Source organism: Phalacrocorax aristotelis, chromosome 10, assembly GCF_949628215.1.
Source record: "Phalacrocorax aristotelis chromosome 10, bGulAri2.1, whole genome shotgun sequence".
NCBI classification, from domain to species: Eukaryota; Metazoa; Chordata; class Aves; order Suliformes; family Phalacrocoracidae; genus Phalacrocorax; species Phalacrocorax aristotelis.
Window position 1 is genome coordinate 9,078,226 of NC_134285.1, and position 14,594 is coordinate 9,092,819.

The 14,594-nt window shown below is 39.9% G+C and overlaps 1 protein-coding gene across 2 annotated transcripts in view; it reads right to left on the minus strand.

Moving 5' to 3' along the window:
* Positions 1-14,594, minus strand: part of MOSMO (modulator of smoothened) — a 32,612-nt gene that overhangs the window by 4,332 nt on the left and 13,686 nt on the right. The window contains exons 2-3 of one of the 2 annotated variants that reach the window (XR_012662473.1): positions 7,527-7,739; positions 6,637-6,743 (exon numbers count right to left, since the gene is read on the minus strand). Coding sequence is in view for 1 of the 2 variants with exons in the window: in XM_075105084.1 (XP_074961185.1) it covers positions 7,527-7,739 (213 nt within the window). In the remaining variant the exon portion in view is untranslated. The remainder of the gene's footprint in view (positions 1-6,636; positions 6,744-7,526; positions 7,740-14,594) is intronic. The other variant, XM_075105084.1, reaches the window with a different exon arrangement.

Consider the following 14,594-nt stretch of genomic DNA (forward strand, 5'->3'; position numbering starts at 1 on the left):
CCAGTTATTTTAGAGTAATTTTCCCCTAAAGTCAATACAAACTAACATTCAACATCAAAGAAACTGCTATTATCAGAGTTATCTTTCTCCAACTGTAGATGCCCTCTCCCATTCTTCCACACAAATTCCTTTTCTGTAAAAGTTTTGCTAAAAATAGAAAACACACAGATTGTCATTACAGTTTCTTTTAGATTTAAAGATATCAGTTTCCTAAAGTTATATGACTGTTTCCTTAAGTAATGAAATATCCTTAAGATTTCCCATTGGAATACAAAGAAAGTTTTCTGATTCAGTTTAACCTAAGCTTCTTAGTGAAAAACTTCAGACTCCAGGAAGGAAGAAAACCAAGCAATGAGGCTTTTTATTTCACCTGAACAGTTAGACTTATGTACATGGTTCATGCTTACAACTGACTCTGTGTGGATGTACAAAAATAATCCCAGAACTCCTGTTAAAGCCCTTCATTAGAATTACATTATGGATTTCACAGGCCGTCAGGTATCAATAGTGACCAACGTTCCTCACAGCACATTTCAGTACTCTGATCAAATCCAGGAGAGAACTTCCAGTGTTGTAATCTTTCCCAGATAACAACTTCAGTATTCCGGTAACACACCTTTGGATAAGTAACCCTGTTTAGTTTGAATGTAGCAACACACAGGGCTCTACTGTCTTGACCAAGGGAATGACTTCCAAATATGGCTGCTCTAAGAGGCAAGACATTCTTCACAATAAAACGGATTAGCTTTTGAATTGGTTTGATTGCATATGCAAGAATACACAATTAGTTTTTTTCTATCAGTATTAAAATAACACAGAATCTTATAGAATTCTACCAGTTCAGTCAACTATTAGTGCTTTACTCTTATTTCACTTCTATGTATTTCAACTTTGTTTCAAACATCATTTATTGGGAGTGGAACGTGGCATCCCAACACCCATTATTCAACCAAATCCAAATTATATCTGGGGGGAGAGAGGGGCTGAGCCTGCTCTGTTCTCTCACCAACCCTACAAATCCACATACCAGCATCTCCTACCATGATGCACAGCTAACACTGGAGCCTCTCCTCATCCTCAGTCTACCTATAAACCTAGCCACATGAAAAAGAAAATTCAAGCCAAGTTACAATGCTCCTGCCCGAACACCGTGCATTACACACTAATTTTTTCAGTCTTCTCTCAGTTAACACAGACTGCTGCTTTCTGTTTGTTAGTAAGGGACACAGGTGCTGTCCTTCTCTCCCCTTTCTCTTCATCACAAAGAGACAGAACAATCTCTGGGGATGCTGTTCCCTACTTAAGCTTCCCCACAAGTCAAGCAACAGTAAAAACCACTGGCAATAGTAATAGCCATCACCTTAACCTTTGGTTCCTGTGCAAGTCAGCAGTGCTGCAGCTGTATTTGTTTCCAAGGTACACAAAACAAATTCAGGAGCTCGTCTGTCCCCTTCAGCCTTACCAGGACAGTGTCTCTAGTCTTTCCAAATAAGGAAATGATGGGCTGGAGCAGCCCCAATATTTTTTAATGTAACTTCACTACTGCTTTTCCTGACTGTATCCAGCTACAATGTTACATGCCCATACTAAAATCTTTTTTTAATGGACTCCATGTTTACCCCAAACAAATAGTTTATCACATATTTTATATCTTAATGCTCAAAGCTTATGATTTGCATAGCACAGGTCTCAGCTTTTAGGAAAACAGTCGTGTTCAATAGAAGAGACTAGTTATGGGCACGATGAATCTGAATTCAAAAAGTGTCCAAGTAGGACTTGCACATAAACAAAAAAAGGACAGTTTCACAAACCAGGACCCACATCAGAACAGCAGCTGCTCCTTGCTTCTGGAAACACATGAAACAGCTTTCACAACACCCTGAGCCAAGAGCAGCTACCACCAGGATCAGCCTTTCTTTCGGCTGACAATACTGAGCAGGAAAATACCAAAATGTTCCACTCGAGGGAGCTCGTGTCTCGCCTTTCATGTTACAGCTCCGGTGGATTATTTTTTAAAGGGGAAGAAAAAGAGCACAAACAAAAAACATCTGGCAATTGCATAGTTACTACACTCTTTCTCCGTGCTACCTCGTTAGGCCATCTAGTAAAACAAAACCAAAGAACCAGCCACCAGACGTTAAACATTAAGGAATCTAGAAGGTTTTAATCTACATGATTATCGGTCCATGTAATTCCACACTACACAACCAAAACTTAAAGAATGTCTCCCTTTTTTAAATTGGATCTTAACCAACAGCTGGTCCATCTGAGGAAAGAAAGCTTGGGTATGTGTTTCTTGAGCAGATCTGTGTAAGCACTGAAGAGCTCTATACTGGAGTGGTCCAGAAAACAGTGGTTGATGTGTGATTAGTGACACAACATACAATAAGTAACAGTTTGAACAATATTCTGAGGATGAGTCACATTATCATAACTCAGCACACTTCCTATTACATTCAGTTTGTCCCTGATGAGCATTCCAGGTATTTACAAAACTTCTGTTTTATTTTAACAATAACACACTTAGAGGAAATAGCTTTAGGATTCTGAAAACAACCTGTGCTTTCAAGATTAAATCTCCTTTATTACATTCAAGAACTCCACAGCTGGAATAGTTCTGATGGCCTCACGGATATGGTTGAAGGCTAGATCTTTATCACTCTCTACCAAACCAGCATTATCTGAGGTGTGTTGTCCATACATGCACCAGTGCTCTGAGGTCTGAGGCCTGCTGGTGGCACTGTACTGCCAAGTGGAGCGTCTGCCCACTGCCTCGTGTTCCTGCCTCAGGACAGAGGGGTGCAGGCACCTCAACCCTCCCTCAGTTCTCAGCAGGAGAAAAAATAAATTCTGCACGTGCAGGCAGTGTGCAGAACGCTGATGTGCATACACATTTCAAACATTTACTACAGAAGCAACCGGCCATCTTTTCTCTTCTGCTGGGCATACACAACAGTGCACATGTTCTGCTGTGAGGGTGTCCAAGCATTTTCTTTGTGTGGTCTGAATTTTTAGTCTACTGAAATAGCAAATAAAAACCACATTAATCAAAGTCTCTGTCAGATTAGGAAGCCTGGCAAAGGAATTACGGCAAAGTTTTGAGAAGTCATTAAGAAAAGACTGCATATAAATCTATTTTTTAAAAAAAGAAGAAACTAAGGAGAAAATCCAATATATGAAGTGCTCAGTATTCTTTCAGAAGAAGATTTTTAAGCTAGAGGAGAGGAATTTCTTATACAAGCTATAGCCTAATGTAACTCTCCATATCCGGTAGTATCAACTCAGTGAATTTCCAGCAACACTTCCAACAATCCATAAAGAACTTCTCCCTCAAGCATACTTGCTTTTGATTTAAAATTCTTCCTTGTGAAGGAAAATTTGCAGAGAAGACACTTAATGACTACAATTTCTGTTAACAAAAATATTTAGGTAACACACTATCATTTCTAGTCTGCTTCTGCATGGCAGTTGTCAAAAAAAGACCTAGTTCCTGTAATTCTTTAGCTTGAAATTGTTTTGAGTGTCCAATGACAACTTCAAAAAGTCCAAGATACAGTCTGTTAAAAGAAGGAAAATGCTATAGTCTAGTCTTTAGAGGGCTCGCTGTAGTACCTGCTTGCCTCTTTGGAGATGCATAACATAGAAAGCAGCACCTGGTATAAATCTTTAATAACTAAAGAAGCACTTTATTCACTGGGAAACACCAGAGACAGACATTTGCAGGATTATCCTGCCCCATTTTTACTTGCATTCTAAAAAGCAACTCCATTATACTCATGAACATGTAGATCCTCAGGCAAAAAGAATAACAGACTCTCTGGTAACTCCTGGAAAAAATGTAGAAATATGATTTTTTCTGTCCAGCATCTCCTCCCTCGATGCATCTCAGAGAAGCACCCAATTCAGTGGTAGCAGACACAGAATTAATTCCCTTTCTAGTTGTAACAGATGGTAAGAGACCTGAATCTGTGTAAGATGTAAACAGATCTTGTGGGAGCTCTGTAAATTCCTGCAATAGCCAAGATTGTTATCACATACATAAGACCACCTAGGTGGCCTCTGCAGAGAATAAGCTCTGGACATTGATTCTAATTATGAAACCTAACAGCATCTGTCCCAAGGACCACAGAAATTACCATGTTTGAGATTTACCATAGGTTTACCATATCCTATCTTCTAAACCAGAAGATGGCATAACAAGTACGCTGAAAAGGCAAGGGGACTACATAAATTTGAAGCAAGGCTAGCAAAAAAGGAGCAGTTTCAGAGATACACGGAACAATACCAAAGCCAGGTTACATTTTTGCTACCTTTATGCCTCTATGTCACAGGGCATAGTTAGCGATGAAGTGGTATAAAAGCTGGGATGGTAATAGGCAGTTAGCTCACACTTGAGCAACCTGTAAATAATACCATGCAAAGGAATAGCTGATCAGATCTTTTGCGGCTGTCAACACACGGGGCATAGCTATGAGTTTGCAATGCCTCATTCATTGAAGAAGCACATGAAGACCGGGGCAGTGCATGAACTAACACCAGGAAGGAATCCACGCTCCACTACTTTCTCTGAATTTGGTACTACAGTTACCAGGACTCAAACATCAGTGATAGTTTTGACAGTATCTATGCCCAAAGTGACAATACCCATCACATCAGTAGGAATACTGAGATTCTTGAAAGACTATTCTCTAAAGAAAGCAAAGGAAAACTTTCACATTTGCCTTTAGAAGACCCTTTTCACTCATGCAGTATGACTTGGAGGAGGGAAATCGCTCTCCTGTCCACCAAGCTGTTTTGAAAGAATCCAGAAAGACAAGTTCCTGTGCAGTAAAACCACCAAAGGCTGGGGAAGGACACAAACACTGTAAATACTCTCTCAGGAGTATCCCTTTAGAAGTGTATAGAGGAAGGAGAATTGACAGATCAAACTTCTGTCCTTCCTGTGTCCCTTAGCTAAACAAGGTAGACAAGATGACCCTCAGCAATAATTCATATTTATAGGTACACAGTTGAAAAAACTCTGGAGTCATCCAAGATTATAAGATTACAAACAAAAATTCCATGAAAATCTAAGCTATATATTTATATACAGATTCCAGCATCAACTGGGTAAGAGTAACCTCTTACCAGGCTCTCCTTGCTGTGGTCAGAGTTGCAAGGAAAGATCTGAGCAAGACGATTCCTTTGCCCTTAGATAATGTACTCTAAACCCCCTTGCATTTCAAGAGAATGGAGCTGCCAGTCCCAGAGGTGCCCTTGGCAGTCCCAGCAGACTTCCCTGCCTGCCTAGGATAGCATGTCCTATGCTGTGTTCAGAAAGTTCTACAAGAAGAATATCTGCTAGCTGCCTGTACTGGGCTGTTGAGTCTTGAAACTGCATGCAGAAGAGATGTAATACAACTATGAAGTTTTCCCTACCCCCTTCTAATGAGTTGCACACTTTTTCATCTTACAGCAGTGACTCTTCACAGGAAGGACCTGTTCATGGTATACCAAGTTGATTCCACATGGCTGCATGTTTCCCAATACTAATCTACAAACAGGTTACTTATTTGTGTTGCCCTCCAACGAACCACAGAAGTCACTCTCATCAACTTGTTGAAAAATACAGAACTCTTCCTCCCATTCACTTCTTTTTTTCAAAAGTGATTTTTCTTGCAAGTGAGTTAAGCAGTAACAGGAATTGCTAACAGGAATGCAAAGTCACAGAATCATATGTATTGGAGATGAATACCAAAGACACTGAATTTTAATATTTTGGCAATGCAGCGATCATATCTTAATAGAATTATGAATAATTCTGACTTGCAAAAGAACAAATTAATATGCTTCATTATTAAACATCTCATAACATAAAGGCAAGTGCTGAAATAAAAGAATGTCTTTCTATATTTAGACTTGCAATAATGGACCTGTTGCAAGCCTAAAGAAATCTACAGGAAAAAACCCAGCTTTAGGTTATCAGATTTTTTGGCTGAACTAACCATCACAGCTGTAGAAAACTAAAGATGCAGGGATGTGATGATTTGAGATATTAAAAGAAAAACATTAAAATATGTGAACCCCAAAATACAAGCCCTGAATTAAGAAAAGAACCTCAGTAAATAAATTCGTGTGGTAACTATTAATATATAGTTCTCCAAAAATCCTCCTTACCTTAGAGCTTTGACTTCAGCTTACTATAAGCATCTTAATTTTAGATGGCATTTTGATTTTAAACCCTCCCTGCATACATTAGATATACATAAAATACATATAGATAAACAAGGGTACTAGAAACATTGGGATGGAATATTCAGTAATACTCATGTCTGCTATTTTAATCATTCACCGGAAAATAAATAAAACTCAGTCACAATGGATACAGCATTTCAATAGCTCCATTGTCTGCAAGAGCTGCACTATTACTTTAATATGCTGTGTAGCAAAGTTGTCAGAAGGATGGCTTTGATTGTAGAAGTGCTTCAGTGAAGTACCTTTGTTGAAGCTGAGCGCTTTTCTGTATTATTCCATCCCCCAAAACAAGGTTAGAGCTCATTCATATTAGGTATCATTAGATGTCACAGAGTTCCATTAAACTTTATTTATGACTGTGTAAACCACAAACTTGCGTTTTCTAGTTAGTGTTCACACTACCTTTAGTGGTATGTCATAATTCAAGTCAATTTAAAAGCCCTCAGGTTTTGAGTTTTTTCATGCTGTCATCCCCACCATTAAGGCACCATTTCACAGTTGGGCTAAGCCTGTAACACACACCAAGAAAAGGAAGTTTGAAAGTTATTCTCCTTACTTGTTATAACTGTTTTTCTTTTGCACCAAAGTAGCCATAGGATATATTTCCCTGTGTGGAAACACAGGGCTGCTAGAGAAGGCTCAGCTGTGAGGGATTATGCTGGTGCTCGTACGGAGCAGAATCAAGGGAGGCAGAAAAACACTGGTACTCCTCCCTCCAGCTAAAGTGCTGCTGCAGGTCACTTACGGAAGCAAAAGTCTCAGCGCTGCAAAGCACAGCAGATGCTCTGCAGTGGGCAATCCTCCTGCATAGCCAATTAGGATGCAGATATTCTGAATAAAACACCCGCTGTGAGCATGAAGCAGAACTGAACCAGCACCAACCCGGAATGAGGTATTCATGAGACACCTGAAGTAGGCATAAGTCCTGGGTACATGCGAGTGGGGAAGTATGGAAGACTGTAAGACACACAATTCAGGACTGACCTCTTCCATCCCCGCTCACTTTCTTAGGCCAATTAATGGATCTGCCCAAGGAGGGTAAGGGGTAAGGCCTTCCTTTCTCTCACCTTGGGCCCGCAGACTATTATTCCCTCTCAATTATAGTCACTTGAGATACCAACCCCTTGATTTTTGAAGGATTTTATTTTTCCCTCAGATGTTGTACTTAAAGAGAGGGAATGTTTTGTATAGGAAGAGCCCTAAGCACTGCTCCTTGGCAACACCATAGTGTTATTTTAGACTCCACCAGTTTATCCTGCATACAGGTCAACTGTGTAGTTGAGGTCACTTACTTCCAGTGAAAGCTATCCAGCGGGCATATTTAGTAGCTTCTCTTCGCCAGTGGGAAGCCACCAGCAAACCACATGTGACAGTTAGTGAAATGATTCCCATAATGATGAAAAATAACGTAGTGACCCACTCAGGAGGCAGCCGTGGAGGAATACAGGTCCTGTCACGTCCATGGATGGTTTGACACTGTCGCACAAGGCCAACTGTGAGAGCACCTGAAAACACACAGCAGAGAGGCAAGTAAACTTTCAAAATCCTCTCTGAGGGGCGCTCAACTGCAAACCAAAGCTTGGAATTCTCCAAAAATAAGGGATTCTTTCTTTGATGAACTTCAATAAGCCTTTCAAACACAGAGGATGGGGGGGCATGCTTTAAACATCTGTCTTCATGGTCTTTCATCACACACTTGCACAAGTTGAAGTGAGATGGCTGCAAGCTGTATCTGGCTCTTGAGTGGCAATCAAGGTCTAATCAAAGGGATAAAGCACTCCCACAAAGCCTGACAATATCAGCTAAAGTGGTAGCTGAGTTGTATAGAGGATCACTCCCTCATCTGTGCAAGATGAAATACTTTTATAATCTAACAAAATGAGCTGCAGCCCCCTAAAATGCGTTTACTTGTCTAATGCCTTCTTTCCTCATCTGTAAATACAGCTTTAATCCTAAAACTCTTGCAGCAGAAACTATATTTGATTCATACCAAGATTTAAGAACATTTTAAAAAAACCCCACTTCTTGACAATAGCTCTTTAAGAGTCCCTCTGTGCAAGAGACCGGTGAATCTTTTTGACAGCTAACAAGAGTTACTACACACACAAACTGGGATATCTACCCAAAAGATCAATCAAAAAGATCCTAGAAAAAGGACAAGACTGGTATAGGAACCATAACATTTTACACAAAATGATGTATTTTTGCTAAATAAAAAAAAATCTTATTTAAAATCCAATTCAGTGCTTTTGAGATGCATAAAGAAACTTTTAGTAAGATTTAATAGTGAAGTTTTCTCTTTATTTGGAAAATTTCAACCCAAAATTAACATGAAAGATTAAAATCCATTTTCCAATGTCTCTCATACATTAAGTTCTATATTTCTCAATTTTGTCCCTTCTTCTGAACTGTCTTCCTAAATAATCACAGTTGTCCTTTATCTAAATTAGGAACAAAAACCAGTGTATAATATTAGACTCAACATCTTCCTCCAAAAAGTGTTTTAAGTAAATATTGTTACAGTTGGCCTGTTTAAAATAAAAAGAGAGCAACTTAGAAACAATTACAGTAAGACTTGGAAGCTTAGGTTTAGCATGTCTTTTGGAGGGAGGAACAACTGTCATATTTCGAGCTTCTTTTTGGGAAAAAAAAAAAAAGCATGAAACACAGAAGTAAGCCAATAGTCAAAAGGGTAACCAGTCCTAGCATGCACCTCCTAGCACCCTGGAGCCAATTTCTACAAGTGTTCAGATCCTGTCTGCTTACACCTCAGCAAAGCGTAGCAGCAGAATCAGCTTCTGAGCTTAGAATCATTGGGTTAGGAGGCAGAATATCACGTTTTATCAGACATAGCGCTTCTGATACACTCCTAAAGGATGAGAATAACCAAGAGCAAAAACATTACTGAATCAGTTCCGTTGAAGCATTCCTGTAACATTTGTTTAGACTACAAATTTTTATCCCTATTCAAATACGTCCTTTTAATTACATTTTCATCAACTGAAAGATTCAGAGATCGATTTTCAGCTAAAGGTTGAAGTAAAATCCTTTTAAAAAGTGTCAGTTACAAAACCAACAAAACTGGCATTTTATACTACAGATATACAACAATCACACCATTTCTGGGCACCAGGATTACAGGAAACTGAGCCAGAATTACACAAGCAATCTTGCACAGCTCACACACCTGTACAATGCAGTTTTACATGAACCGCTTCTCGGTTGCTTTTTCATAGCCTGCAATGTTTTCATTTTGCATCAGCTGCTGGGGTAGAGGAGAGATGTGCATGTGTCCTTAAAAGTCAAGCTCCCTGAAACACACACTGCAGAACCTCATGCAAAACACTAAGTAGTTTCCTGTAGTTTAGGGATAAAGAGGCTATTCACTGCAGTATCACAGAACAGGAAATTAACCCCAATCACTCTGCAAGACTAGATTTAACAAAAACTTTACTATACTTACAGTAGAAGTCAGTTTTTTCTAAATTGCAATTCTGATCTAAAGAATGACTTCATAAAAATGACATGACACACTCAACAGATGTTTTCTGAATTCAGAGACCTCTCCCGAATTCAGTGGCAATAATTTAGTGCATTTTTAACTTCGGCAAAAGCAACAGTGATAAGAACCACCGTGCTGGACTCCGTTCCATTTTGTGTGTTAACTGAAACTGAAGAACAGTTGCTATAGGTGAGCATGTATTAGAAAGAGACAACTAACTCACCTTTCAGATGCAATTTGCAGTTTACATTGAAGATATTTTTCAACTAACAAGAGCACATTTAACAAGTCAGATTCAGAGAGGGCCAAAGCTAAGCCCAGTAGGGACATATCTAGCGGAAACAGAGAGAACTCCATCTTGAACTACTATTTTTCTTTTTTTTTGCTGTCAACATCTACTTCTCCAAAGGCTGATTTTCTTAAAAAAAAAAAAAAAAAACAAACCACAAAACCCACCCCAACAATCCCACAACTGAAAATTAAGAAAGGAGGAGGAAAAAAAAAAGAGAACAAAAATCTCTGAATTGAGAGTACCAGGGTAGCATCCCTTTTGAAGACACAAGGATAGCTGCAAGAAGAGCAGGATTTCCTAACTGTCACTTCTGGTGCTCAAGTGTGGTGTTCCACTCTTCCCCCTCCCCGAGTGTTAAAGTGTCAGCAATTAAATTGAGGATCTGCCTCAATTTAATGGTTAAGCTTTTGCTAGCACATACTTAGTATTTTCTCTTAACTCTGTTTTGTGGATTACAAATTTGAAGTAGATATACTCCATATTCAAGGTTTTGAACCTTGAGTCTGCACACTCTAGGGAGGCAAATGGAGGGCAACAGAAGGTCTGTAAACTATTTCTCAAGGTTTCACAAAGGTAACTGGAAGAAGCAACCTCATTAGTTAAAGTACAAGTTTAAGTTCACTATACAGGGATACCTCACTTGTGTACATAAACTGGGCAGAAGGAAATTAAACCTCAGGTTGCTCCCATAGTGACAAATCTCCTGTTGAATGCAGACTTCAGAAAAAGCAATTATTTGCCATGAAATTAAAAAGAAGAGTGGTTTTACATGGTATTTTATTGTCTTGGTCCCATTCTAAAGCAATCAAGCAAACAGTTGCCAGGCAGCTGCCAACAAGCTAACTTGTTACAGATAATCTTGTTTAACCTTACCTAGTCTATCACTGAAAGGAAGGACAGAGATTCTAAATCAGTCTCCTCCTGCCTGTAGTTAGAGAATAGCCCAACAGTCCATCTCAAGCCAGTCACCAAGTTCCACTCTGATCCCTAGGTATAAGGTTTTCAGTCATTCCCTCAGAACAATTCCAGCATAACTGCTGAAAATCTAAGCACCTAACACAGGTATAAAACAAAGAGCACAGCTAATGCTAGTAGATTAGGCAGCTTAAAAGATGGATGCAGCCCTAAAACATATGCAGTGGAGTAACCACGCCTGCCCATCCTCCACCTCCCAGTGCCTGCACTGCACAGCCATTGGGAGCTACAATGACAACCTGGAGATGCAGGGGGCTGCTCCCTTTCTCTCGTATGCCTCTTCCTCCGTAGCTTCTGAGACTGCCATTATGCAGGTCAGTACAACTAGTGCAAGAGGTGATTAGGATATATATTCTAATTACCAACAACGAGATTCAGCCTTCATCAAAACAGAGAATGCTGCACCAAGCAAATGTCAGTGAAGTGGTCCTTAGTCTTTTCCAGTAAAACTATTCCCTAAAAAGTGCCAGTGCATTTCAAGCATATTAAACAACCTTCCAGTCGTGACAGTCTGACTATAATCAGGACTCCAGTTTATACCACTGAAAGATTTCATTATCATTTTCCTACACTACCTTATGCAACTCCTCCAGACCACCAATAATGCTTATTTTCTGACATCCATATTTTTACTAGAATCTCTAATAAAAAGGCTCTTTAACAAATGCACCAATATTTGGGAGCATCAGCTGTTTAACAACTAAGTCTCAAAAAACTATTGAGGGAAAGAGGGGAAAAGGCACCAACCAAAGAAAGGCAAGCCCTCGTTCTTCCATTCTGCCGATGTGGGGCTGCCACAAAGCCGACCCTCGAGTCCCACCCCAGCCCTGCTGGTGTGGTGCCATCCCTCTCCCGTTTCCGTGGTAACTACACAGCCACCAAGGAGGAATCACACACTACAGAGAGAAACAAGGATTGCTGCAGCCCTTTCACTCCCCCACCTCTCCATCATTTCTGAATTATTAAAAGTGGCACAGCAATACCAGGGCTGGAAAGCAGTAGCATAATAACGACTATTCAGATGTTCTCTGCTCATCTATTATTTGATTGCCAGAACTCATGGGATCAAGCATCCCAGATGGACACAGGAGAGGTGCCACTGCCGTGAAGAGCTTACCATAGCATAAGAAGTAACTAATATGGTAAAATGATGCAGTGAACAAGGTGGGGCTCAAATGTTAGAAGGTGACAGAGCTCAGCAGTTATGCTGTCACGTGAACATACAAAGCACAGATCCACAAAACTGCTCTTGCTCATACAGCCTGGGGTACCTGCCTCTCCTCTGCCCTCCCCTACTGTCCCCACTTGAAAATACCGTTATTCCTTCCCATCATTTTAGGGAAAGTGCTATTCCTTGGGTTTAAATGCATCTGCAACCCTTTATATTTCTTGACAACAGCTTCCTCACTTTTACCTTCCATATACCAACCACACCCTTAGAAAATGCTTATTACTAACCTTAAGTAAGTATTATGGGCCAATATGCTTACTGAGGAGGTTAAAACACCCAACCGTTCTCAGACAGCCCGCCGGCCTGCCCTCCCTCGCTGTCCTGACGAGGTGGCGTGGTTCTGCTAGAAACCTCAGTCTGACTGCCAGACAACTTCTGCTCAAACAAGACACTTTTCTTTAGTGTACTGTGGACGTGTTAAACCATCCTTTCTAAAGGAAGAGCACAGTTTACAGGCTTCCTAATGAGGTGTTGGTGACGTAAATCTTAGAGCACCGCCAGTGTGGCAAGGACGCTGATAAGTTTTATGTTTTAGTAATGAGCACAGTACATGGAGCTATTTTATTTGGGCACACTAAAACATTCATTGCTGCTGATTAGGTAACAGTCGCATGCCAGAGAACAACATATGTAAAATAAGGGCAGCTCAGTTAATCCATTCCCTGCAACTCTTATTGGGCCACAGACAAGGACAGGAGGAAATGAAGTTTTTCTTGGAAAGTTTCTAAGTTCTATCCAATTAATAAACTTGAAGGGAAAAAGGTCTCGGCCCATCTAAGAGGAGGAACAGGCTGCAGCTGTCTAGTGCGTAGGTGTAGCTTGCTACCCAATCCAGGTAGAAGCTTTGAAGGTCTAAAGAGAACGCAGTGATTTAGTCATGGCAGACTAATTGCCTGTACCAATGTTAAGGATAACCATCAAGTTGACTTCTGCCACCTTGCCTTTAACACATCTGCTGCTCCTTGCCTGCAATGAAGCCTCTCTGACAGAAGACCACTTTCAAAGTGAGCAAAGCATAGCTGAAGAATTCCTGAGAGGAACAAACAACAGAGCATGGTAAGAATAGTTCCAGTGCAACTGCCTGTAACAGCAAACAAGGAAGAGGTATTTCTAAGATGATGATTTTTCAAAGCCATCCAAGGAATTTGGCAGTTCAAGTGGTATGTTTCCCAGTCTTACGTATGGAATTTATTTTCCTGCAATGGGCAGTTTAAGTGATGTTACTATACAGAGGGAGAAGAGAGAATTACTTATTTAGGATTATTTATATGTATTTTGTTCTGGGGAAATTTTCTATTAACTCTTTATTCCAGGTATTAGTTTCTTGGAAACAGAGTACTCTCCCTTCTGCCTTTCCTGAAATCCAGGGAACTGACACTGCTGATTCTTCCCTACCATAGCCTGCGCAGTCACCCCAGGGTGCATATAGTTAATTCTACTTATTCCAGTGTAAAACCCCACCAGAAATCAGGCCCTATACCCTCTCTTATGAAGAGATTAGTCTTGCTTAGAGTAAGCAATGCAGAAGGTCAGGGAAAAAGCTATACTTTTGCAGGATACGCACCACCTCTGATGTGAGGAAGAAAAAGATACAGTAGCCTGCTGGTTTGCAAAGCTCTTCAAAATCGGGGAGGAAAAAGGATTAAAAACTCTGGGGAAGACCTCTTGAGTTTAAAAGGCAAGGTCCATATTGTAACAGTTAAATAGAATTGCAAGGTCTCTGTATCTAAGGTCCCACTGAATGAAGCCTACAGGCATAGCGCGTATAATTTTTTTTGTATCTACAACTGCTCGGAATTACAGCCTTGTAAAAGGAAACGTAGTTAGTCCTCATCTGAATTTTCAACCATTGACTCATTAAAGCAATTTAAAAAATTTTACAGCCTCAAATAATGCCATATCAGAGCATTTTGTAAAATATCACATACACATAATTAACTGCAGCTAAGGAACTATAAGCAAGTCGAACATCCTTTCTTTCACTTTTTTAGGTAGTTCATTACTGTAAAATATAATAACTAGATTATAACTAAATAACTATAAAGGGTATATAAAAAGATCAAAATGTAAGATAGGATCAACTGCCAGTTTCCAATCAAGTATGAGAATACCGTATCTGTTACTGTTCTTACATAAATAATTCTTTTGTGAGGGATGGGGTTTAGTTTGAATAGGTGCTCTTTAGCACTTACGCTGCTAAAATAACTTCGAGGTTACCATGCAAGTACAGTATTCAGGATGTGGCATGACAGATTGATTCTTTTACTGCGGGTGTTCCAGTATGTTGTTCAGTTAGTAGATTGAGAGGCACCTAAGTTCAGACTTACTAAAGTAAGATTTATTAATGTTAAAGGATGATC